Raw genomic sequence first — 25,202 nt, 5'->3', positions numbered from 1 at the left:
TCAAAATTTGAGGAACTTACAACATATAAACATGTATCACCAGTAATTTAAAATGTTTTGGTTTTTTTTTTTTTTAAGAATATAAAGAACCATACTCTGAAATCTTACTTTTTGTGGGAGACAATTTTCCCATAATTGTTGTATAAATGATCTTAACTGTTTAAAATATCCAGAGAAGGGTTACAAAATTTTCCCAGTGGGAACTGTTCACAATTTCTCTTTCATCATGTAGTTGAGTCTGGTGTTGAAGACTGTTTGGGTAAAGCCGTTAACAGGACATTTTCTAAAGACACAAGAGAATCTGTATAGTACTGCAAAGAAGCATCATATCCCTTCTGTTGTAAATATTGGATTCGGCCTTGGTCAATAAGTAATTTACAGAGTCGACCTATATTTTTCCTTTCTTCAACAGTAAGAAGCCTAGATACAAAAACAAAAATCAGAATAAAATTAGTCACATGGTTTATTTTTTAAAAAGGAATCATTTATAATAAATATAATTTGTTACAAATGACTAGTAGGATATAAACTACCATATAGTTTGTTATTACATATGATAATTTCTTAGTTTGAACCATTAATAAATACACAATAAATAATTGATTATGTCCCCAGAACTGTGCTATATGCACATGTCTTCATGTCTTAAGGGACCTTTTATTTGAGACACCATAATCAACGATTTATGGATTTTAATTTATTTTAAAATTCTAATAAGAATTCCATTTTATAACCTGTGTGTTATACATCTTGAGAAAACAATTATTTTTCCTTCTTGTTGAGTATCAGAAAATGAGATACTTACCCAGGTAAATCTTCAGGGTTTTCATCTGTTTTCCTGTATCCTTCATGATCATGCTCTTCATTATCATTGGTCTGATCATCTCTTTTCTTGATATTAATTTTTGATGTTTCCAAAATTGTTTCCCGCATTCCACAAGTGGCCCAACTACTCATTCGTTGGAAATAGTTAAATTCCACTGATCCAAGTCCAAGGGTCTTGAAAAATTCTTTACCCACATAATGCCTCCAATCACACTTGTGATGACAACAGAGTGCAATAACGATGCCAGCGACAGGGCTCCACTGCTCTAATTCATTCTTTTTGCTTCCTTCATTTACCAAAGTGTCATTTTCTGCATCCATTGTATCATTCTTTATACGCTTGGCTACTGGTTCCTCATTTCTTTCTTTGCATTTGGTAGGATAGGTTTCAACTAAACATCGCAATGCAAGGTCTGCAAATATAATTATATTGTATAATCCCCAAACCATATTCTAAGAAATAAATATTTTATACATTTACTAAGCAAAACAATAAATATTTTTCCTTTATCTCTGAGTGGATTATTTATTTTATTCTATAAATCTTGGTGTTTTCCTTTCAATTCATGTACAATTTCACATTTTTTCTAGTGATTTATTCAGTAATAAAGTCTATTATCAATACAAACTACCACACTAATTCCAACAGCTACACTACAATTATCTCAGCCCCACTACTTCTCCTAACCCCCCTATTCATCACACTCTCATAACTAAGAACTACAAGACTTTACCTTGCATCACTCCAACGCAAATCGAACACTTTAATTAAGCTAAGCTCTCCAAATAAGCCCCAGCAGTACTTAAGCAGTACTTAAGCTATTTCTTCGAATTTGCAATTCAACTTAATATATACTTCAGAGCCTATTTAAAGGCTTAGCTGCAAGGAAGGGAAATTTAAGACTTATAGTCTGTCTGGTAAAGCCTTAATTCAGCAGCTAATTTTTTTTCTCCTTCCTCATACCAAATAAAGCACTATACATCAAGAAAAGGCTTTTATTTAAAAAACAAAAACAAAAACAAAAACCTAGCTCTAAAACTCAGGGATTAAGTTAATCAAACTGAAAACAAAATAAATAGGAGGAAGGGGTGTGATATGAACAATTTCCTTTTAGGTTGTTAGGTACTTAGGTTACTACCTCCATAGCCAAAAGAATCTAGGGGAAAGGATAAGAAAGTTCTGCTACTTTCCAACAATTTTCAATTTATTACTTGATTTCTTCCTGTTTAAGTAATAAAGAGCTGACAATTCTGTAACACTTTAAGGTTCCCAGGGAACTTTCTTTAAAACAATTCTGGGAGTGCAAGAACTGTCACCTCCCTTTTACAGATGAAGAAATAAACTCTGAGATAGAAAGTGACTTGCCACGAATTACAAAAGCCATTAAGTGTCTCAAGCAGGACTGGAATCCAGGTCTCCTGCTCCTTGTGAATTCAACTTTAAAGCTGAAAGGGATTATTGAGAACATCCCTTTCGACCTCTTAATTTTGTCAGTGAGGAAAATGAGGTTTGAAAAAGTTAACTACATTATAGAATGAATAACTAAAAAGCAGCATATATCCTAGTCTATGTGGTTAAAGATTACATACTAACAATCCTGTGAGATAAATGGATAAGACTAATATTGACATCAAAATGAATTAAAAAAAAAATCACTTAACTGTAATGTTATTTAACCCCTAGAAATCCACAGCAATGAAATGAAAGTCTACACAATCTCTATCACTACCACAGTTAGCCCCTCTATTTCCCAAACTGGGATGTTTAGTTATTGTTGCTCAAGGCAAGAAGGGAAAATAAGATTGCTAGGAAAGTGGTGGGGGGTAGAATCTCAAAGGAATTAGTTGAAGACAAAACAAAAATACCCTATTCCAAACAGTTTTTCTGCTTGTTCTAAATGAATAGCAGTAGCTGTGACAATTCTCTCTGACCAATTTTTTTTTCTCCCTCTCCCTCTCCTTCTCTCTCTCTCTCTTTCCCTCTCCCTGCCCCGCCCCTCTCGATAACACTTTGATATAAACAGAGTGGTTCTTTTAATTCTTTTAAGATTGATAAAAATAGGGCAGCTAGGTGGCGCAGCGGATACAGCACCAGCTCTTAAGTCAGGAGGACCTGAGTTCAAATTTGGTCTCAGACTTTTAATACCTCTTAGCTGTGTGACCCTGAGCAAGTCACTTAACCCCAATTGTCTCGAGGAAAAAAAAAAAGATTGATAAAAACATTATTTTATACACACTTATGCAGTAAATTAATATTTAAAGTAGCTTGCTATAAGCAAAATTTTTTTTGAAAAACAAAAAAACTATATATTTTACTACTTTACAAGGCTAAGGCTACTTTAAATAGTAATAGATCTTATTAATATTTTTGATTTTTCTGAAAATTAAACAAAAGTTTAAAAATGTTTAAATATTTACAATATGCAGACCCAGGAACTAGTCAGATAAAATCTAGATAAGGCAACCTCTGCCACCAAGAAATTTAGTTTAAAAGGGAATATGGTCTTTTATATAATGCAGAATCATATTTGGTAATAGCATAAAAGGATGAAAGGAAAATGTTATGTGATCCTGAGGAAGAAGAATCATTCCTCATTGAGAGAAACTGGGAGACTTTCTGGAGAAGGTAACATTTGAGACGGTTTTTAAAAGATTAACTAGAAATTCTATGTATGGTGGAATAAAGATGAAGTCTGAAGGGAGATGAAGGGTTTCTAAGAAAAGTATTTTAGGTACAGGATATATGAGCAAAGGCATACGAATAGCAGAGTACATGGAATATATAGAACATGATGATAAGTTCATTTTTTCCAGAGCACAGAGCACAAGGAAGACACTAACATATAGAGCTTGGAATGGCAAGGGGATAGTAAGGATCAAGGAAGAAATTATTTTTTGAATCTATGGAGAGGGCAAGAGTTCAAGATCAAAATGCTATAAAGAAAACAACAAGTGAAACTAATGTAGCTAAAATCATAAGACAAACAGTTAATTAAGAAAAATTATTTGTAGCAAGTTTCTCTGATAAAGGGAAAATCTCACTTTTCCTGAGCTATATAAGGAACAGATTCATTCACTGTTTCCCAAATGACAACTCATCAAAGAATATGAATAAGTCATTTTCAAAGGGAGAAATGCAAACTATCAACAGCATATGAAAAATGCTCTACTTAACTAAAAATTAAAGAAATGCAAATTAAAGCAACCCTGAGGTTCTACTTCACATACCTCTAATTGGCAAATGTTACAAAAAAGGAAAATGAAAAATGTTGGCAAGGGGTGGGGGAGAAAAAGACACATTAAAACACTGTTAGTAAAGATACAACCATTCTGAAAAGCAGTTTGGAACTGTTACCAAAAATTCACTAGATTTTGCTTGCTCATTGATATTTCACTAATAGGTCTATCCTTCAAAGAGATTAAGAAAGAAAATAAGGATCCATATGTACAAAAATACAACAGCTTTTTTATTGTAGGAGCAAAAAACCTGAAAATAAGGGGGCACCCATTAATCAGAGATTGGATAAAGAAATTATGGTATATGATTGTAATAGAGATAGAGTGCTAAGCTTAGAGTTATTCTTGAATTCAAATTAGGCTTCATACTCATACTAACCATTTGACCTGAGCAAGTCACTTTCCCCTGTTTGTGTCATTTGCTTCTGTAAAATGAACTAGAAAAGAAAGTGGCAAATTATTCCAGTATCGTTGCCAAGAAAACCCCAAATAGGGTCACAAAGAGTTGGACATGATTGAAAAATGACTGAAGAATAACAATGTAATGGAATATTATTTGCATTGAAAGAAATAATGAAAACTAATTTAAACTGAACAGAATCAAGAGAACAATGTATATAACAACAACCTTGTTAAGATAACTTTGAAAGAATAAAGAACACTAATCAATGCAGCAACCAACCATGATTTCAGAAGACCAATGATAAAATGCTACCATCTCCTGGTGGACACAAGATGAATGAGATATGGTTAATGTGGAATGTATTTCTTTGATTATGTATATATTTGTTACAAGAGTTTCTTCCCTGAAAAAAGAAATATAAATTAAAAAAAAAAAAGTAAAAAGCAAAGGGGTTCCAAGATATCACTTAGTATTAATTTATGATGGGAAGAAATGCTTGTTAATTGAAATTAAATAAAAGTTTAAAAAAAAAAGGAAAAGAAAGAAAAGATGGGTGGTGGCAGATTCTGAAAGGCTTTGAATGCTAGGCCAAAGGGATTGAATTTTATTCAGAAGATAAAACCCTGAATTGAAGAGTGACATAACCAGATATTTCTTTGAAGAAAGAATCTATCATTACTAGAATTAATTGCTGGAATATCATATAGTCTGGAAAACCTTTTAAGAGGATTTCAATAACCCAGGTAGCTAGGATGAGAGGAGGGTGTGAAAGAGAGAGATTGTGGAAATAGTATTAATATGACTTGGAAATCCATTTGAATATGATGGGGAAGACAAGAGTCAAAGATATCACTAAGATTTTGAACCTAAGAAAATAAGTAAATAGGATTCTGGATATGTAAGCAGGAAGTTTGGTGGGGACATGTTAAAAGCAGCTGCATAGTCAAATCTGGAGTTCAGAAAAAGGGATATAAGCTAGAGAAGTCTGTAGCATTTATTTAGATATAAAAGTTGAAATTGTGCTAAGTGAATGAGATTGCCCAAGAAGAAGATACAGAGAAAAGAAAGGGGTGATAGACAAAACCTTAGGACAAACCTACCGTAAGGGATTGGGAAGAAAACAATGACATAATAACAACCAGGAGAAGGAAATGTGTCTGAAGCCAAACAAAAGGAAAGCATCCAGAAGCACAGAGAGGGTGGTCAAAAGTCTTACTATGTTCAAAGAGGTCAATGAGGATGAAAATTTGGGGAAAAAAGGCCATTTTCAAAAGGCTAATGGTGCCTTTTGAAAAAATAGTTCCAGAAAAATATTAGAGATAAAAAGCAGATTATAAAAGAGAAATTGGCTTTAAGGAAGTAGGACCATCTAGTGTCTTTCTACTTCTAAAAGAAATCTGGCCAGGAAGAGAAGCAAGGAGACAGGAGCTGGAATGGGTGAAAGATAGATTTTGTTTGGTTTTTTAAAGGACTGGGGAGATTTGAAAATTCAATTTGATTCAAACAACATTTGTTAAGTATCTCTATGCATAAAATATAAAGTACAAAATGAAAAAATGAAAAATGGTCCTTACCCTCAAAGAAGTTTATATTCTCTCAGGGGATACAATATATAAACAAAGCAGAAAATACAAGGCAATTTGAGGATGGAGACAAAAAGCTAGGGGGACTAAGAAAGGTCTCCTATAGGAGGTAGTGCCTGAGAAGAATGCTGGATCAGGTGACAGATTCTAAGAAGAAGCGAGGAGAGAGTACATTCCAAGCATGGGGCTAATGTAGCAGATGTAAAACTCACAATTTAAAGAGTCATGCTGTGCAGAGGTTGAGGACTCTGTAATTTAGCCTACATGTAATCAGGATCTATTACAGATTCTTGAACAGAGGAGCAGCAGTCATCAGATGTGTACTTTAGGGAAGATTATTTTTTGCAGTTCTGTGAAGGATAAATAGAAGAGGGAAGAAATCGAAAGCAAACAGACTAATTTACACGAGTGCAGAGGAATATTAGAGATTTACACTGTATGAGAGAAGAGATGATAAAAGGTCCTAGAGAAGGGATACTTACTACCTCTATTACTAGAGAGTCCCTTAGGCTGCCTGGGTCTGTTTCTTCATCTGTGAAGTGACGGCATTAGATTACATGGCCTCTTTAGGCTTTTCAGCTCTAAATCTATGATCTCATGTACAAAGATGGGATCAAGGATACAAGTAAATAGAATACACTTGAAGATGATATTTAATTACAAGATATATTAAAGACTAGAAAGTCTGTTAATCTGCACATTTTTATGCTTTTATATTTCATACCTGTTGCCACACCACATAAATGTTTTCCAATTCCAACCACAGGTAACTTTTCTTTTATTAGCACAGGTATTTTGCCTGGAAAAAAAAAAGGATGGGAAAACTGAGAAACATTAAGATTGTACATCTCTTATGAAAGGAAAAAAAGTATTATTTCTCTTCAGAGAAAGAGAGAGAAATCTAATGAATCAAAGAATTGCAAAATTTTAGAATCTGTAAATGAGGATAAAACTATACATAGTATCTCATAGAGTCTTTGTGAGGTGATCCCTTATAAAAAATAAGAATTATTTTATTAATAGTAAGAAAGATAAGTTTAAAAGCTCAGGAATACTTTATATTAAAAGTTGTTATGATTCAAATATAGTGTCTGATTTCTAGCCAATATATCTTAACTTTTATAAAGATTTGAATGGGGCTCAGTTTAAGTTAAACTCGTTATATTTTACACAGAATCACAGAATTTCAAAGTTGTATGGGATCCGAATGACTTTCTAATTTAAACCAAAATTGAACAAAAAAATTCCTCTCTAATACCCGAAGAGGAGTCATTCATAGCCTGGCAAAATAAGTCATCAGACAGTATCATAATCTTGATAATCAATATCATAACCTTGGTCTCCAATCCCAAGTTAAGCACTCTTTTCATGACACTACACTGCCTCTGATTGTTTCCTGACTGCTTCCATGTTTTGATTTAAATGATCAAATGAATTAAGCACATCAAGTATTTTGCTAATCACAAGGTGCTATGCAAATTGCTAAATGCAATTTTTATTTGCTCATTGTCCTAGAGTCATGATTGACATATTATAATAAAAATAATGAACCAATTCAATTAAAAAGAAAAATTTACTGACCATGAGCAGAGCACTAGGCTGGAAAGTGAGGTCTGAGACCCAATCTCTCCCTCTGTGGAATTTAGCATCTCATAAGGTCATAAGGGGCAAAGGCAGACAACTATAATACATGATATTACCTGTTAAGTGTATTAGATGCTTAACAAAACATAATGTAAAGTTACCAAATGGGTCATTCTTGGAAGAGGCAGCATTTAGGATTTAGATCTCAGATGTCAATATTGGATGGAACGTGAGATGTTCCAATCCCCTCATTTAATTGCCCTCATTTTTCTTCAGCCCCAAGCTTACATTATGACATTTTTGTTGGATATCCCACTGGCACCTCAAGGTCAACATGTCCAAAATGGAATATTATTTTCCCCCTGAAACTCACTGCTCACTATGCCTTCTTATTTCCCTTGTAGATCATATTGTCTTTCTAATCAACCAAGTTTGCAATTGCAGTCATCTGTGCCTCTTCATTTTCTATCACCTTCCAAACATATATCAAGTCTTGTCTTGTCATCAGATCATGGTTTCATAGAGTTGGAGGGACCTCCAAGGTTACTTGGTTGAATACCCTCATTTTACATGTGAGAAAACTGAGGGTCAGGAAGTTTATCCAATATCAATATGCCATGTCACCTTCTAATCTATCTTCTAATCTATCTTGCACCTCTCTCTTACTATATGGCTACCATCCTAGAGAGACCCTCATTACTTTCCAACTGGACTATTCCAACATTTATTGGTGACCTAATAATTCACCAGTTATTGCTCTCTCCAATTCTTCTTCTGAATAGCTGATGAACTGATAGTTCTACAGAATAGGTCTGGCCATCTCACCTTTGCTAAGTGCCAGTGGTGCCTGTAGCCTGAAGGACAGAATGCAAATTTTCATCATGGCGCTTAACTATTCACAATCGAGGGCCAGCTTGCCTACCAGGTGATATACATGCTGGGCCTTGGCTGACTTGGATTCATATTGCTTCCTCTTAGTAGACTGTAAAGACTGATGCATTTGTCTTTGTATGAGATTTCGAGAGGTTAAGTAACTAGGCCATGATTGCAAAGGTGTAATATCTCAGGCAAGATTTGAATCCAGGTCTCTACTCTAAAAGACCTGTGCTCTATTTGCTAGAGCTGGGATGTCTTCTGATAACAGAGTGGTATGTTTTTTGCTACACTGAATTTATGGTGAAAAACTGTCAATAACAAAATCTAAAAAATGCATAGGGTATCTATGTCTAGCTTGTCTGATTCATACCTGAAATAGAATTCTACCTCTACCATGACCTTCTTTTTCTTTCTATTATGTTATTAAGGTCTACAATGTAAAGGATTAAATATTTTTACTACTGAGTTTCCCCTGTAATACTGGAGGAGATTTCTAAATAACCAGCAGAGTTTAGAAACATATAAATTTATTACCATTTAATTGAAAATTATGCAACTTACTCAAACATAAATGTTGAATATCAATTTGAAGCCTTTCAAATACAGAGTTTCCGTTTTTGTGTTTACCATCTACCTACACAAATAAAATACCATTATTACAATAAATTTTTATTTAAAATACTTCATAAGATTTTCTGAAATATTAGTAATGTTTTTTGGTTTTCATATAGAATATGAAGCAAAACAAACTTTTACCTAGGTTTTCATTACTGTAAAGCCTTGAAACTACAAAACAAGAATACAAATTAAAGGTTGCCTTCATGGCTAATATTGTGAAAATTCTAAATACTCTTAAAAACTTGGAGCAATGGTTGTAAGCTGTGTCAAGGCAATTTAAGTCAATGATAATCATTAGAGATAGAAAAAAATTTAAGATTCTTCTTCCTCCCACTCCCACACACCAAAGAACATTGATGATCCTTCTTTCAAAGCCCTGCTCAGGTGCTATCTCCCATAGGAGGCCCTCCAGAGTTATTTGGACCCTCTTGCTCTTGGAAATACTTTATATATTCTTTTTTTTTTTTTTTGCTGAGGCAATCTGAGTTAAGTGACTTGCCCGGGGTCACACAATGAGGTATTAGGTATCTGAGACCAGATTTGAACTCAGGTCCTCCTGACTTCAGGGTTGGTTATATCCACTGCACCACCTAGCTACCTCTATAGATTCTTAGTACTTATTTATACTTTTCTTCTATATGTTGTAGCCAACCTTCTCCACCTACTCTTTAATCCAAGGAGACTGTAAGCTCCTTGAAGCCAGGGACAATTCTATTTTTATGTTTGTAACTGTAAGGTCTAGTACTTCAAAAATGAATAGATTTTATGTATCTTTTTAATATTTCACTTCTAAGAGATTGCAATTTTCTACAGACAAATCCAAAACAAGAAGTTGACATAACAATATTTTAACTTACCTTGAATCTTGTAGTCACTCTTTCTACTAGCAGAAAGTAGACCTTTTCAGCTTCTTGTAAGGCAATATCAACCCAATGAGACAATTTTCCCCTTCCAGCTCCAAACTCAACAAAGCATCTTCTTGGTCCCAGTAAATTTAATCTTTCAATGTTACCTAAAATTGAAGCCTGTAAACTTTTTAAGATTATTTCATAAAAAAAAAAACAAAAAAACAAAAAACATATTTGGTCCAGTGTAGAAACATGATAATGTAATTTTATATATTCAACTAAGTAAGAAAGGTCAGTATATTCACATTAATAATTTTAATTTTATATTCATTTATTTTTGTGACTAGCATTTGTGTTTGTTTATATAAAACCCCGCTGAGTACAAAGAGCCTTCAGAACATACTTGATGGGACTATAGGCAAGTTGTTTTTATGCAACAGATTAACAATGGGGTCATGAAGAATTGGACATAATTGAAAAATGACTGAATAGCAATAGAGCTGGGTATGGTGACCCAGGCCTGTAATCTCTGCTACTGGGAAAGGGTGAGACTGGCAGTGTGCTTGAACTTAGGAGCTCTGAGCTATATTAACAGAATATCTCAGCTGAGTGTGGTAAGCCCCACAGGTTATAAGGGTAAGATAGGAAAGGAAGGTAGAGGGAGGAACAAACTTGTTCAGACTGAAAAGGGATCAGGTCAAATATAGCAATTATTAGTGAGATCAGGATCAGGAATGGCTGCTCAATGTCCAACCTGGGCAAGAGAGGGAAACCAAATTTTGCCAGCCAAAACAAATTTGCTGTGATTAAAATATTACTACTCTGTGGTCAATCCAATGATCGGTCTTACTGAATTTACTAAACCTGAACACTGGAGAAAACACACACAATCCAACATTGAGCTAAAGTCCTTGTAACTTAGTAGGCACTTCCAGTTAAGAACCCAGGGTCATTTCTACAACATACTTTAAAGGACAAATTTAGAAGAGATATTCTTACTTATTGAATAGAAAAAGTATTTCTGTGAATTAACTGTATGTATGGAACAGAAAGCAATTTTCAGTAAATACGGATATTATGGTGTAGTCCATACCTGCTGTTTCAAGTGCTTGAATGCAGAATCACCATTTTTGGGATCATTTAGGACATCATGCAATGCAGGATGTGACATTATTTGATCTTTAAGTGTACAATTCAAACCTGTGTCAAAAATATAAGTGCAAGGATTAACTAAGTTGAAAAATGAAAACTTAAGGATCTAATTCTACTGTCATCTAATGAAACAGGCTATCAACAATATAACATCCAATCATCTGCCCAGTTTTAATCAGACTTACCTTCACTGGCTTTTCTCAATTTCTTAATTAAGTTTTCCAATTGCTCTTTAGATAGCGAAGAAACTGGGACCTGTATATAAAACCCAAACAACAGCAAATAAATTTTTTTTTGATAACTTTTTATTGACAATACATATGCATGGGTAATTTTTTACATTATCCCTTGTACTCACTTCTGTTCTGACTTTTCCTTTCCCTCTCTCCATCCCCTCCCCTAGATGGTAGGCAGTCTTAAGCATGTTAAATATGTTATACTATAAACTAGATACAATATATGTGTGCAGAACTAAACAGTTCTCTTGTTGCACAGGAAGAATTGGATTTAGAAGGTAAAAATAACCTGAGAATGTAATGGGCTGAGGCTTGAGTTGATGTACTGAGGTCCCAAGTACGTGAGGCTAACTAGTAATTGGGCTATACTCTATTAATATACATGATTGGATAAAGAATGGTCCCTGCCCACTCTCCCTGCAAGTCCTGATGTGTTGTATAGGAAATGACGATTTTGGTGGGTGGAGGCAGAGAGAGAGACAGGAAGAGAAGCTGGGAGAGATTGGGCCTGGGTTCGAGACTCAGAGCTGCTGGTTGTGTGGCTGCTGGTCGAGCTAGCTTCTTGACTCAGCTGCACACATTGCTATCGCCGATTCTCTTCCACCTCCGATCTTTCTTCACTGAGAATAAAGACTGACGATTTTCCCCTAACCTGAATTCCTGTCTCGTGCTGATTTTAAAATGCCCGATCTTCACATAAGAAGAAGAACAAAAATGCAAACAATTCACACTCATTTCCCAGTGTTTCTTCTCTGGGTGTAGCTGATTCTGTCCTTCATTGATCAATTGAAACTAAATTAGATCTTCTCTTTGTTGAAGATATCCACGTCCATCAGAATATGTTCTCATACAATATTGTTGTTGAAATGTATAATGATCTCCTGACTGTTCATTTTACTCAGCATCAGTTCTTGTAAGTCTTTCCAAGTTTCTCTGTCTTCATCCTGCTGGTCATTTCTTACAGAACAATAATATTCCATAACATTCATATACCACAATTTACCCAACCATTCTTCAACTGATGGGCATCTATTCATTTTCCAGTTTCTAGCCACCACAAAAAGGGCTGCCATAAACATTTTGGCACATACAGGTCCATTTCCCTTCTTTAGTATCTCTTTGGGATATAAGCCCAGTAGTAGCATTGCTGGATCAAAGAGTATGCCCAGTTTGGTAACTTTTTGGGCATAATTCTAGATTGCTCTCCAGAATGGTTGGATTCGTTCACAACTCCACCAACAATGCATCAGTATCCCAGTTTTCCCGCATCCCTTCCAACATTCATCATTATTTTTTCCTGTCATCTTAGCCAATCTGACAGGTGTGTAGTGGTATTTCAGAGTTGTCTTAATTTGCATTTCTCTGATCAATAGTGATTTGGAACACTCTTTCATATGAGTGGAAATAGTTTCAATTTCATCATCTGAAAATTGTCTGTTCATATCCTTTGACCATCTATCAATTGAAAAGTGGCTTGAAAATATTTCTTTTTAAAAACTTCTCTGTACAAGCAGTTTTATGAATATTCAACTTTAAAATGAACCATACATAGGAACATATGTTGCCTCCTAATGTCCTTTTTTTGCTGGAATTCTTGCTAAACTACTGAAATTCTAGAAAACTCCCATTATTAGCAGAAAACCCTCTAAACTTTGTAATCCCTTCTTGCTAAATCTTTCCCCATGTATGGCTTATTCATTTTAAAACAGAAAAACTGAGTCCCAGAGAGATGAAATGCCTTACCTGTGGAATCACAGGTAGTAAGTGGCATTCAGAATCTGAATCAGAACCTTCTAAAACTCCAATATATTTTCCACAGATTCAGGTTTCAGAAGGGCGGAGGGTGTAGGACTTAGCCTCAAGAGGGGATAGGGACCCAAGTTCACTGCTATGAATAGGATGATTTTCTTGAAGTATTCTATGTTACTTTTCACCCCCTCACTCCTTACCCAACAGTGGCTTCCAATTTCTTCCAGGATCAAGTATAAAATTCAGTTTGACAAATAAGCCACTTTACAAATTGGTGCCTGACTACCTTGTTCCCTGCCAAGAACTCTAGGATCCAATTACACTAGATTTCTTGCTACTCTTCATATCCTCCATCTCCTAGTCTCCCCACTGGTTTCCTCTCTGCCTGGAAAGGTCTTTCTCCTCATCTTTACCTACAGGTTTCCCTGAGCACTTCAAATCCCACCCGGCACCTTCTTACTGTCATGTTAAGCTGTATTTATCTTATATATACAGTTATTTTAATGTTGTCTCCCCCATTAGAATATCATGTTTTTTGCCTTTCTTTGTAGCCTCAATGCTTAGTACACTTAAAAGACATTTAACTGACTTTTTAATTACAAATTAAAAAGGATGGTGTGGGGAGGAGGGGTGGCTGGTCTGAGAAATTTGCTCACATTTACAATGCTTCAATAAAAAAATGAAAAATTAACAATTAATCAACTTAGAAACTAATTTTACAATAACACATTCATATATTGACTGTCTTAATATTTCTTTTTAATTAAACTATGAACCAATGCACTTACCACTTCATCAAGAATTTCTGTTTCATCTGTTAGTCCTGCATTAATATCTTGAATAAAATAGTCCTTAAGAAAAACAATAAGTTGATATGATAATATTAAATATATATAAAAGATCTGTACTTTTATCAGTGTGGACACTCATTCCACCAATAAAGAATGAATCCCTTAGCAGATGGTTTCATGTACTATTGTGACAAAAACAAACAAACAAAAAAAAACCCTGTCAGCTATCCAACTTTTTTAATAGATCAAATCAGATTTTAAAGAAATATAAATAAGTCTATCATTTTGCCAACCTTAAAGCCCTGTGTAAATGCTAATTATTATTATTATGAGGATGATGATGATGATATTATCTGGGTCATATTTTCTCATTAGCCTGAGTGGTCCCTTAAGAACTAAATTGATTCAAGTAAAATTTGACTCAAATTTATATTTTATTTAAGTTCCTGTATTGAGAATAGTGTTTTGCACATAGTGATTTACTGAAGTGAATGTTTATTTACTTCTTTCTCCATTAGATTGTAAACTCTTTGAGGGCAAGAACTTTCTCTTGCCTTTCTTTGTATCCCTACTACTTAGCACAGTGGCTGATGTATAGCAGGTGCTTATAAATGCCAGTACTGCTGTGGACAACTAACAGTAGACAGTTTTACCAAAAAATAATAACAGTTCGGCACTTATTAAGAGCATGGCTGCTTGTAGAAAATGATGAATAGAAGTTTATAGAAGTGTTTCACTATATTTTAAGCAGTGGGGGATAAAAATAGAAAAAAAAAAAATAAGATCGTCCCTTCTTTCAAGGAGTTCATACTTTCATTGGGGAGAGATAATACTACATACAAAAAAAGTTAAGTTGTAGGATAAAAGGCCCAGAAACCCCAAGAGTGTATGAGGAAAGGCAGTAAGGGAGTAAATAATATAAGTAGATTCAAAAGAGAGTGAGGAATAGAGTGAGCTTGGAGATATAGAAAGGCAGATGGTAAATCTTGATCTTCCACCTTATCAAGAGGAAAGGAACTACTAGTCCCCATCTCATCCAAGTAAAGTAGCATAGGCTAAGGCAGGGAAGGGAAAGAGGAGTCCCTGGTGCTAGCAAGTGTTTTCTCCACATAGAAACCTAGATGAGACAATAGGGCTGAATGGGGTGAGTGAAAAAGCAAAGTGGGTAGTTAGGTGCTTTGCATGGTGATAACTAGCATCTTGCAATTGGTTCTGGGACTCTTCAGGGAGGAGGGGAGATTCATTCAGTCTCTGCTTCAATTTCTACCATGGAAGGAATTTCCATTCCCTAAAGTAACCTGTTCTACTTTTGGACTCCTTTAATTCTGGAAGGTTTTTCCTAATTTGAAGTCTAAACCTTTTTGTAATTTTTACTGAATGCTCTTAGTTTTGGCCACTGGCACCAAGCAAAATAAGTATAATACTTCTTTTCTATTTTAATACTTCTTTTCTACATGACAATTCTTCAAATATCTGAAGATGATCATTAAATCTCACTTCTTTCAAGGTTAAACATCTCATATTTCTTCAGCTGATTGTGTTTTCCAGGCTTCTCACTATTCTGTTCAATTTCCAGTTTATGCACCCGAAAACTTGAATAATATAATTCTAGCGTTGGCTTTACCATGGAAGAGAAATGTGAAACTTCTTTTGCAATCGATGGCATGCCTTATTTAATGCAGATTAAAAGTACATTCTTTTTTTTTTTTTAATGGTCATATCATACTGCCAAAATGTCAAAAACAGATATTCTGAAATCCCAATTTTGTAATAGAAAACATTGTCTAGCCACATCTCCTTACTGCTGTTTTTATAAATTTGATTTCTGAATCCAAGTGTAGAATTTTATAATTTTCTCTGTCAAGTTCTACCTAAATTGATTCTAATCTTGGATCTATCTTGAAGTCTTCTTAAAATCTACATTCTGTTATTTAACATGTTAGTTATCCATCTTTGCATTATTATATATGCAAATTTGACAAGTATGCTATTTATTCCTTGTCAAGTCAATGATAAAAATGATTAACAGGTCGAAAACAGATTCCTGAAATATTCCATTAAAAGAGTTCTCTCCCAAGTTAACATTGACCTTTTAATGATATTCAATCAACCAGTTAAAAAGCTACATATCTGTAGTATCATCTAAACCATATTTCTCCATCTTATCAGAGAGTACGGTATTCTGTCAAATACTTCACTGAAGTCTATTATGCCCAATGTATGCTCTGAATCTACCAAAAAGGGAAGTCTACCCTATTAAAAAGGGAAATGAGGTTAGTCTGCATAATCTATTTTTCTAATGAAGCTATGCTGATTTTTAATGACCCCAGGTCTATTTCTATAAATGCTTAGAAACCAACCATTTAATAACTTCTAGAAAATAAATTCCAGGGAAAAATACCAGCTTACAGGTCTATATTTTGCAGATACCATCCTCTTCCCTTCTCCCCAAAATTATACATGTCTTTCTCAAGTCTTGGGCTACCCTTTCTTTTTACTGTGGATTACGCTTGCCTCACTTTTGAAGATGGCTTTTGTTTGAAGAAAAAAAGATGTCAGTCAGATGACACTTATCTTCCAATAAAAGTGGTGGTTTGATGTTTTAGGACTAATCTTAATTAGTCATTTTGCTCCCTTCCTGCAGCATTTTTTAAGTATCACTCATTTTTAGTATATTTTAATCTATGAAATTATGAAATTCATTTTAATAGCTAGCTTTCACATCTGATCTTTCCAAAGTATCATGTCTTATTGTTCACAAGTTAAAGGGGCTTAAGCAATAATCACAACTGTTCTATACTTGGTGCATTAATATGCTTGGCAGCTTCCCTTACCATTGTCTCAACTCTTTGCAAAACATTTCTGCTAAGTGCCATGTCTAGGATAACACACTATAAATGAGAACACTGAAAAAAAAAGAAAAAAAGGGGAGATGCAATAGGATATATGTTTTATTTGTAAAAAGTGGGATGGTTTGTATTTCTTCATTATGATCTAGTAATTCTACTGTGCTTTATTTTCTCTGGCTGCATTCATCCAGCCAAACACTTGTAAGTAATAAGCATACCTTTCTAAAGTTTATGTTTTCCAATGAATTTGACTTTTAAAGATCATTCAGCTCCAAATTTCTCAAAAGGAATGTTTGGAAGTTATCCTGTTAATTTTTCTTACTAACTCTGCAAAGTATTACTCTTAAATACGTCATTGTCCTTTGCCCTTCAGATTATATTCTAATCTTCTTTTTCATAGTTTATGTATAGTTTGAATGTCCCAGTCCTAGTTCCCACAGTATGTAATCTGTCCCTTCTTAGTTGCTTTTAACATTTTTTGTTGCTCTAGAAGATGCAGCTCAAAAGTCTCCATTAAGCAAATGTGTTGGCTAATATAATGGGATGTCACTAACTGCAAAATGGCAGGGGCTAGAAAAAAGAACCTCAGACCTTGAAGGGACCTTAGATGTCATCTTGTTCCATTAGAATTTTTTACACAACACACATGATATTCAAGTTTACCTGAAAGCACTGTCGCAAAGGTGAGCTCACTAGCCTGCCAGGTTATTCATCTTCTTGTTAAGTATCTCTAACTGTGAGGAAACCTCCCCTTACATTAGGTCTAAATTCTCCTCTGCTTCCTTGCCTCTAGTTCTGCACTCTTAAGATCAAGCTGAGCACTAACAATGCTACTGAATAATCTTACTGATAATTCTGTTAGGATGGAGTTATTTCTATGCTCAAAAAGTTATCAAACTGTGCATACCCTTTGATCCAGCAGTGTTACTACTGGGATTATATCCCAAAGAGATTATAAAGAAGGGAAAGGGACCTGTATGTGCACGAATGTTTGTGGCAGCCCTTTTGTAGTGGCTAGAAATTGGAAACTGAATGGATGTCCATCAGTTGGAGAATGGCTGAATAAATTGTGGTATATGAAAATTATGGAATATTACTGTTCTGTAAGAAATGACCAACAGGATGATTTCAGAAAGGCCTGGAGAGACTTACAGAACTGATGCTGAGTGAAATGAGCAGGACCAGGAGATCATTATATACTTCAACAACAATACTAGATGATGACTAGTCCTGATGGATCAGGCCATCCTCAGCAACAAGATCAACCAAATCATTTCTAATGGAGCAGTAATGAACTGAACTAACTATACCCAGAAAAAGAACTCTGGGAGATGACTAAAACCATTACATTGAATTCCCAGTCCCTATATTTATGCACACCTGCATCTTTGATTTCCTTCACAAGCTAATTGTACAATAATTCAGAGTCTGATTCTTTTTGTACAGCAAAATAATGTTTTGGTCATGTATACTTATTGTGTATCTAAGTTCTATTTTAATATATTTAACATCTACTGGTCATCCTGCCATTTAGGGAGGGTGGGGGGTAAGAGGTGAAAAATTGGAACAAGAGGTTTGGCAATTGTTAATGCTGTAAGGTTACCCATGTATATATCCTGTAAATTAAAGGCTATTAAATAAAAAAAAAAAAAAAAAAAAAAAAAAAAAAGGATGGAGTTATTTGCTTTCAGTTACAATTCATTTTTGGAGATAAAAAGTGTATTCTTTTATACCTGAAGAAATGCATATAAGACAATGTGGGTTAAAGTACAGAGAGCCTTGAATTGGGAGTCAGAAAATCGGGGTTCTAATCTCAGTTCTGACAACTGTGACCAAAGGAAACAAGGTGACTTAGCCTCTCATTGTTTCATCTCTACAATGGCAAAAAAAATTTATGATTACTTCCTTTAAATGATATGAGGAAAGCAGTCTGTGATATTTAAACATTGTATAAATATGAATTATCTTCTTAGTAGCAGAACTGCTACAAGGTGTGAACCAGATTGCATTTGTGCTATATCTTAATTATAAATGTCTTATATTCACCTGTTCAGACAATGGTGCAAACCACTGAATGGTAATTTTAACTACCAGTGTTACTTCTAATTAAAATCACAAGTCAAGTATTTGAAAACTTTTATTTCCATAAAAATTCCCTTCTCTGAAGTAGTTATAAGTAGCTTCACAAAATTAAATCACACACAAAACATAAAAATGGAACATTACCAAAAAGCAATCTGTATAAGGCTTATTCTGCTTTAATATCTTTATATCTTTTTTCTTTAAAACAATCTATGTCTCACAAGATTTTTGTGAAAAAAAAAAAATCATTTGTAAACCTGAAAATGATATATAAATGTGAGCTTTAATACATTTTAAAGCTTTTTCTTTTTTTTAACTGATAAGGATACTTACAGGTTTTGGTTTCTCTCTCGAGTTACATTTTTTCAAATGTTTTTCAAGCTGATCTTCATATACTGTGCTAAATTTAAGAAGGTAATTATTTTCAAATTCAAATATGTAAGAGCTGTATTTAAAATATTCAAAATTCTTTTAAGCTTATTTAGCTCATACTTACTGTTTTGGATCTAGGGGACAGAATATTCTTTTCCTGTTATTTTCTTCCTAGGTTAAAAAGAATGCATTTATTATAAACTTATGCGTCTTTGATCATAATATCCTTTCAATTTTTTCTCTTTTCTACCCCAACTACTCCCTCTAGCAAGTCTATCTTTGCTTTTTGCAATCTATCATCCCTGCTTTGGTTTCTCTTTCCTACCTTCATAGTCTTGTCTAAATTTTCAACTCAACATTGTTCTCCACTTTTGAATCCTTCATCTTCTTGGTATATAATATCCTATCATCTAGCAGATTGCCTTACTTCCCAATTTATTGAAAAAGTCAAGGTCATCCAAAAACAAGTTCTTGTATTTCTTGTTATATTTCTTTCTCCCCCCGAGGCAATTGGCGTTAAATGTGCCCAGAGTCACACAGTTAAGAACTTTAGGTGTTTTGAGACTGGGTTTGAACTGGATTCTCCTGACTTGAGAGCCAGTTCTCTATCCACTGAGCCATCTACCTGCCCCTCCTATGTTACATTTTAAAACATCTCTAGATCTTTTTTACCTCTCCTCTTCTTTTTGGTTTCAGTACCATCTTTGGTATGATAGAGATGATCCTGCCCCACTTCCTCTCATCTCTTCTGGTAACTTTTCGAGAAATTGTCCCCATCCTTTGTGGTTGAACCTTTTTCTGTCTACAACTATGCCCAGATCTCACTCATCTTTATAAAAAAAATAAAAAACCTTCACACGAGCCTAAAATTCTTCTAAGATATTACTTTCCACTACTCAACTAGTATGATTTACCTCCAATTATCATCTCTACTTTCTCACTACCCACTCATATTTTAACCTTTACTTAGGCTTACAATTTCTTCATCCTATTGAAACTGTTTTCTCCAAAACCACAAAAAAATCACTTTTAATTGATAAATCTAATTGCCCTTTCTCAGGAATTATTCTCTTTAAACTCTTCTCTGTAGCATTTAATATTATTCATCACCTCCCTTCACTTGGATATTTCTTGCTAGACTTTATACTTTTCTCAATTTGTTCAACCCCTCCTCCTCCTCTGTCTAGTTATTTAGTTCTTGCCCTCTCAATGTGTAATTCCCACAATGCTAATTTTCTGAGCTCCCTTTTCCTCCCCATATACTATCTTAGTGATCTCATCACTGTCCCAGGGATGTTAACATCATCATGCAGATGACTTTCAAATCTATTTTCCTGAACCAGTGCTATATCACTAACTGCCCTTACAAAAATCTCTACCAGGAAATGGCATGGCACTTCAATCAACCTTTCTAAAATGGAATGTAAAACTTCTCCCCCTATACCTTTCCTTCCTTCAGAGGTCCATTTTCTCCTACTTACCCAGGTTTATGATAGTAAAATCATCTTTACTTTGCTCTTATCTTACTACTACCCAAAACCCAATTAATGGCTATTTTGTTGATTCTACCTCTAGAATCTCTTGCATTCTCTCCTCCCCACTTACATCTCCCTTCCATCTGTAGAAGCTCTCATTTTTCTGAACTATTATCTTAACTGAACTCTCTACTTCTATCCTTGATCCTCCTCAATTCATCCTCCAGGTTATTGTTCAGTCATTTTCAGTTGTGTCTGCCTCTTCATGATCCCACTTTTGGGATTTTCTTGCAAGTGATATAGGTTTGATGGTTTCATTTCACAGATGAAATTTTACAGATGAGGAAATTGATGATGCAAATAGGGCTTAAGTGAACTTGTCCAGGGTCACAAATCCACTGGCTAAGACTTATTTGAACTCAAAAAATAAGTCTTCCCAACTCCAGGACCTGTATTCTATTCACTTTACCATCTAGTTGCCCTCCATATAGTTAACCAAAAAAAATTTTAATGACAGGTCTAATGATAACATTCCCTTGCTCAAAACCATTAACTCCTTATTGCCTCAAGAAAAACATAAAAACTCATGCCATCATTTAGAGACCTTCACATAGTTAAAAATTAACCTTCTAGCTTTCAATCCTATTATTTCCTTTCTCACGCCTTTCTAATCAAATTGCTATCTTCATTTCTCCACAAATCTGGTAACTGAGCTTCCAGCTTCCCTGTGTTTGCATAAACCATCTCTTCCTTCCCTGGAATGAACATCTCTGAACTGCCTTTCTCTAACATTCTGAGCAGGTACTAATTCATCTGTGGAGCCTTTCTGTAGGCCCATAGTGATTAAAATTGTCCCTTCACAAATTACTTTATATATTTACCTATCTGCTTGTTTTACCTGTACAGTAGAATGAAAGCACCTTTTGGTCAAAAACTATTTCATTTTTGCCTGTCCACCCCCAATTTAGGCCAGATCCTTGTATACTATAGTCAGTCAAAATGCTGATTTTTTAAAAGAACTTAAATTAAGGTAAAGTTAATGTATGTATATGGGAGTTTATCAGGAGATTCCTGATCAATTGATTTGTCATTCAAGCTTATTAAGTTATTAGGAGTAAGAGGTTGTTAACAAAGATAATAAAAAGCTAAGGTCTTAATTAAAATGTAAATTAGTATACGTATTTTGTGCTTTCTTTAAAAGACTGTTTCACAATCAAGTTTGGTGGAATTAAAGAGAAGGGAGTCATTTGTTGGTTAGAAAAATTGCTCTGGGGATCCAGTAAAAACAAAAGTGGGGAAGGACTGGAAGTGGAGAAGACAGACACTATAGAAGAGCTCAATAGAACTGTTCTTAGCTTCTGGAAGAAAAGGCATTTTTCTCTCCACCTACATCTCCTATTTCTCAGAGACATTATATTTGTCAGTGGAGATACTGATCCAGAAAGAATTATATTCAGGAGGGAACTAGCCTATTGAGTCAAGACAAAATAAGAGCTTTATGAGATGACAGACTTGGTCCTGGTCACTGTAAGTTGAATTGAAGAGAAACAAGCCCAGGAAGCCCAGTTAAATGACTAGCCTGGTAGAGACACTTAAATCTAGAAGGAATAGCATGATGAGGAAAAAGGCTAGTGAACTAGACCAACAATATACAAAGGAGGAATGTAATAAGAGGATATACAGTTTTAAGGAAACTGAGACTAATAAGTTAATAAACATTTATTAAGTATCTACTATGTCAGGCACTTTGCTTAGCACTAGGAATACAAAAAAAGGCAAAAGATAGTTTCTGCTCTCAAAGAACTCACAAGTTTTATGAAACAAAAATGGAAACAAAGGATGTGAGAACAAAAAGGTGACATGGTGAATATCAAGAACTACCAACTTTTTATTTATCCATCTATTCAAAATTCTTAAGAAAAAAAATCTATATACTTATCAAAGGTATCCTTGTGGAGAGTATTAGAATGGAACAGACAGACCAGACCTTCTTAAGTAATATTCCACACTAGAACACATCTTTACAGTCACAACATTGAATGAAACAAATAGATAATATCAGCCTCTACTGTGCTTATTATTTGAATATTAAAAAAAAATTATGTAGAAGAGTAAAATGTTGCCTTATGAGCTGTCATTTAAGATTTTCTCCCATTTATATGTCACAATCATGTGAGATATTCTGAAAACTGTAACAAAAGAGTAACTTTTGTAAGGACTGTAATGATTAATACCAAGGAAGGTATTAAACAGAGATGTGTGCTTGCTGAAGGTATTCACCTCTGTTATGGAAGAAATCCAGCAGACTCCAAGTCGCAGAGGGTTTCCAGACATTTAATAAGGTCCTCCAAATATTCCAGTTTTATTGATGACATGAAGCTGATTGAATCAAGCCTGGAACACTGATAAGTCTCTTAAATGAGACACAGAATTTGATCTCCCTATCCATATAGGAAAAACCAGATAGTAGGAGGGCTGTTGCTCTGAGGTATTCAGCTGGATTTTGATAGTTGAAAAACAAAATCTTTCCTTAGATACAAAATTTCTTTACCTTCGGTATTTTAGAGCCAGATTTTTCCCCATTAAAACTTCTCTTCCCTCACATTTTCCTAATCTTTGTTCACTCACTGGTCTGTGTCAAGTGGTCCAGAATGGATAGCCAACTTTCTGGGAGGTTGTGAAGCTAAGTCATTGGAGCATCAGATGTCTCCACACAGAATTAGTGATCAAGCTCTGGAGAGCCCCAAGGGGGAGGAGGCTATCTTAAATACATTATTTCAATTTCACCTCATCATGGCCCTGTGAGGTAACAGAGGTATTATCCCTGTTTTGCAGATAAGGAAACAGACAGTAGTAGAGATGGGATCTTGAGATTTAGCGCTCATCTATCCCATCAGTTTTGTCTTCCTTTGTGGAATCACTGCTTCTAAAATCAAATATAACCTCCTGTTTTTAACGCTCTTCATAACCTGGCTTCTAATAACAACTCCAGTTTTTCCACATGTTACTCTTTTCCCACACCATCTATGCATCATGGTCTATTGGAAGCATGAGCCTTCCACCTCCAGGATGGGCTTTTGCATCAGATTCCCCAAACCCTGAATGCTGTCCTTCCTTTACCACTATCTTAGTTTCCCCGACTTTCTTCAAGATTCAGCTCAAATTCCACTTTCTACCCGAGGTCTTTGAGTATTAAAAAATACCTTCAGTTACATTGTATCTTAAAGTTGGCTCCGGTAAAATTCTTTCTTCTTGCTCAGTGCTTTGACATTACCTTGTTAAACATCAGTATGTTTGGATACTGTAAGTATCCAAGTAAGTTGGAACATAATAGCAGTAATTCCAACTTACAAGTTTTCAGCTCTAAGGACCACCCCCGCCGAGATTACCTTTCATTATTCTCTTTATAAAAGTTCCAAGTAAAACGTTATCGTCTCCCCCGGTATTCATGGATAGAGAGCTGGGCCTGAAACTTCAGAGCCTCACCAACTGTGTGACCGTAAGCAAGCCATTCACCTATGCGCCTCAGTTTCCTCAACTGTAAAACGGGGGTAGTTACGGCACCCGCTTGCTGGGATTGCCGTGAGAACCAACCAATAGACATTTAAGCGTTTACTATGTACCAAGAACTGGGCGAAGCGCCGAGGATACGGAGGCACAAAGTCCCTGCCCGGGAGAGGCTCACATTCTAACGGGGCATGCAAATGGAGCACCAGGAAAGCCCGGAAGGAGGAGGGTGGGGAAGGGCTTCCAGTGGGACTCAACAGAAGCCGGGAAGATCAGGGGGCGGAGCAGGAGAGAGAGCGTGTCAAGGAGGAAAGCGCTTAGCGCAGTGCCCGGTACATGGTAGGCGCTGTGTGAGCGATACTGATTATATTGCGAGAAGCAGCTCGGCCTCGCTGGGTCGGGCAGGGTATCCCTACTTCCGCGCCCGCTCCGGAAGCGTGCTCGCCGCAGAACCGTCTCCCCGCCGCCGGCACCATCCGGCAGAAGCGATTCTTCCTTTCCACAAAGTAGATGCATCTGCCCTCGATGGGAAGCTTGGCGGCCGCCGGCGGCCGCGGCGAGGTAGCCATCTTCCGCACTTCCCGAAGCGACCGGGGTGGCAAAGAGGAGGCCGCGCAAGCGTAGCGCCGGAAGCACCCAGCCCCGCCCCAGCCGGAAGTGGGCTATGGTGCCTCATCAGGGTCAAAAGCAGCCGTCGTTTTCTCCTCCTCCTCCTCCTCCTCCTTCTTCCCCGCCTCCCTCCGCGGGAGCCCAGCGCCAAACTCAAACAGTGCGCAGAGAGCTTGCGGCTCCGGCGGCGCGGCGACGCGGGCTGGGCCAGGCCGGGCCGGACTGTCCTGCGGCCTTGCTGCGGGCCACCATGAGTCAGGTTCTGTTCGGGCAGCTGGTCCCGCTGCTGGTGAAGTGCAAGGACTGCGAGGAGAGGTGAGGGAACGTTCCTTCTCCTTCTCCGGGGCCGGAGGCCGTTGGGCGCCGGCGCATAGGGCGCAAGATGGCGGCCGGGAGGAAGCGCTCC

At 35.9% G+C, this 25,202-nt stretch overlaps 2 protein-coding genes across 6 annotated transcripts in view; one reads left to right on the top strand and one right to left on the bottom strand.

Annotated features, from left to right (window-relative positions):
• Positions 1-61: 61 nt before the first annotated feature.
• TRMT13 (tRNA methyltransferase 13 homolog) lies at positions 62-24,824 on the bottom strand. 3 transcript variants are annotated; one of them, XM_031967147.1, is made up of 12 exons: positions 24,070-24,371; positions 22,961-23,176; positions 19,330-19,376; positions 19,167-19,233; positions 13,900-13,962; positions 11,312-11,381; positions 11,068-11,174; positions 9,984-10,151; positions 9,070-9,142; positions 6,773-6,847; positions 806-1,238; positions 62-420 (listed from the first exon to the last, which is right to left on the bottom strand). In XM_031967147.1, the coding sequence occupies exons 2-12, from the start codon at positions 23,012-23,014 to the stop codon at positions 225-227; spliced, it is 1,353 nt and encodes a 450-aa protein (XP_031823007.1). In that variant the 5' UTR covers positions 23,015-23,176; positions 24,070-24,371; the 3' UTR covers positions 62-224. The 3 variants fall into 3 exon arrangements, with proteins under 3 accessions (XP_031823007.1, XP_031823008.1, XP_031823006.1); XM_031967148.1 differs by having other exon boundaries at positions 22,961-23,121; XM_031967146.1 differs by lacking the exons at positions 22,961-23,176; positions 24,070-24,371 and adding an exon at positions 24,604-24,824.
• Positions 24,797-25,202, top strand: part of SASS6 (SAS-6 centriolar assembly protein) — a 31,204-nt gene continuing 30,798 nt past the window's right edge. For 2 of the 3 annotated variants that reach the window (XM_031967143.1, XM_031967142.1), the window contains exon 1: positions 24,797-25,111. In XM_031967143.1, coding sequence (XP_031823003.1) covers positions 24,852-25,111 — 260 coding nt within the window. In that variant the 5' untranslated portion in view covers positions 24,797-24,851. The remainder of the gene's footprint in view (positions 25,112-25,202) is intronic. The other variant, XM_031967144.1, reaches the window with a different exon arrangement.

The sequence above is a fragment of the Sarcophilus harrisii genome, chromosome 4, assembly GCF_902635505.1.
Source record: "Sarcophilus harrisii chromosome 4, mSarHar1.11, whole genome shotgun sequence".
NCBI classification, from domain to species: Eukaryota; Metazoa; Chordata; class Mammalia; order Dasyuromorphia; family Dasyuridae; genus Sarcophilus; species Sarcophilus harrisii.
Note: the sequence above shows the minus strand (reverse complement) of the source record. Positions and strands in the feature narration are given on the sequence as shown.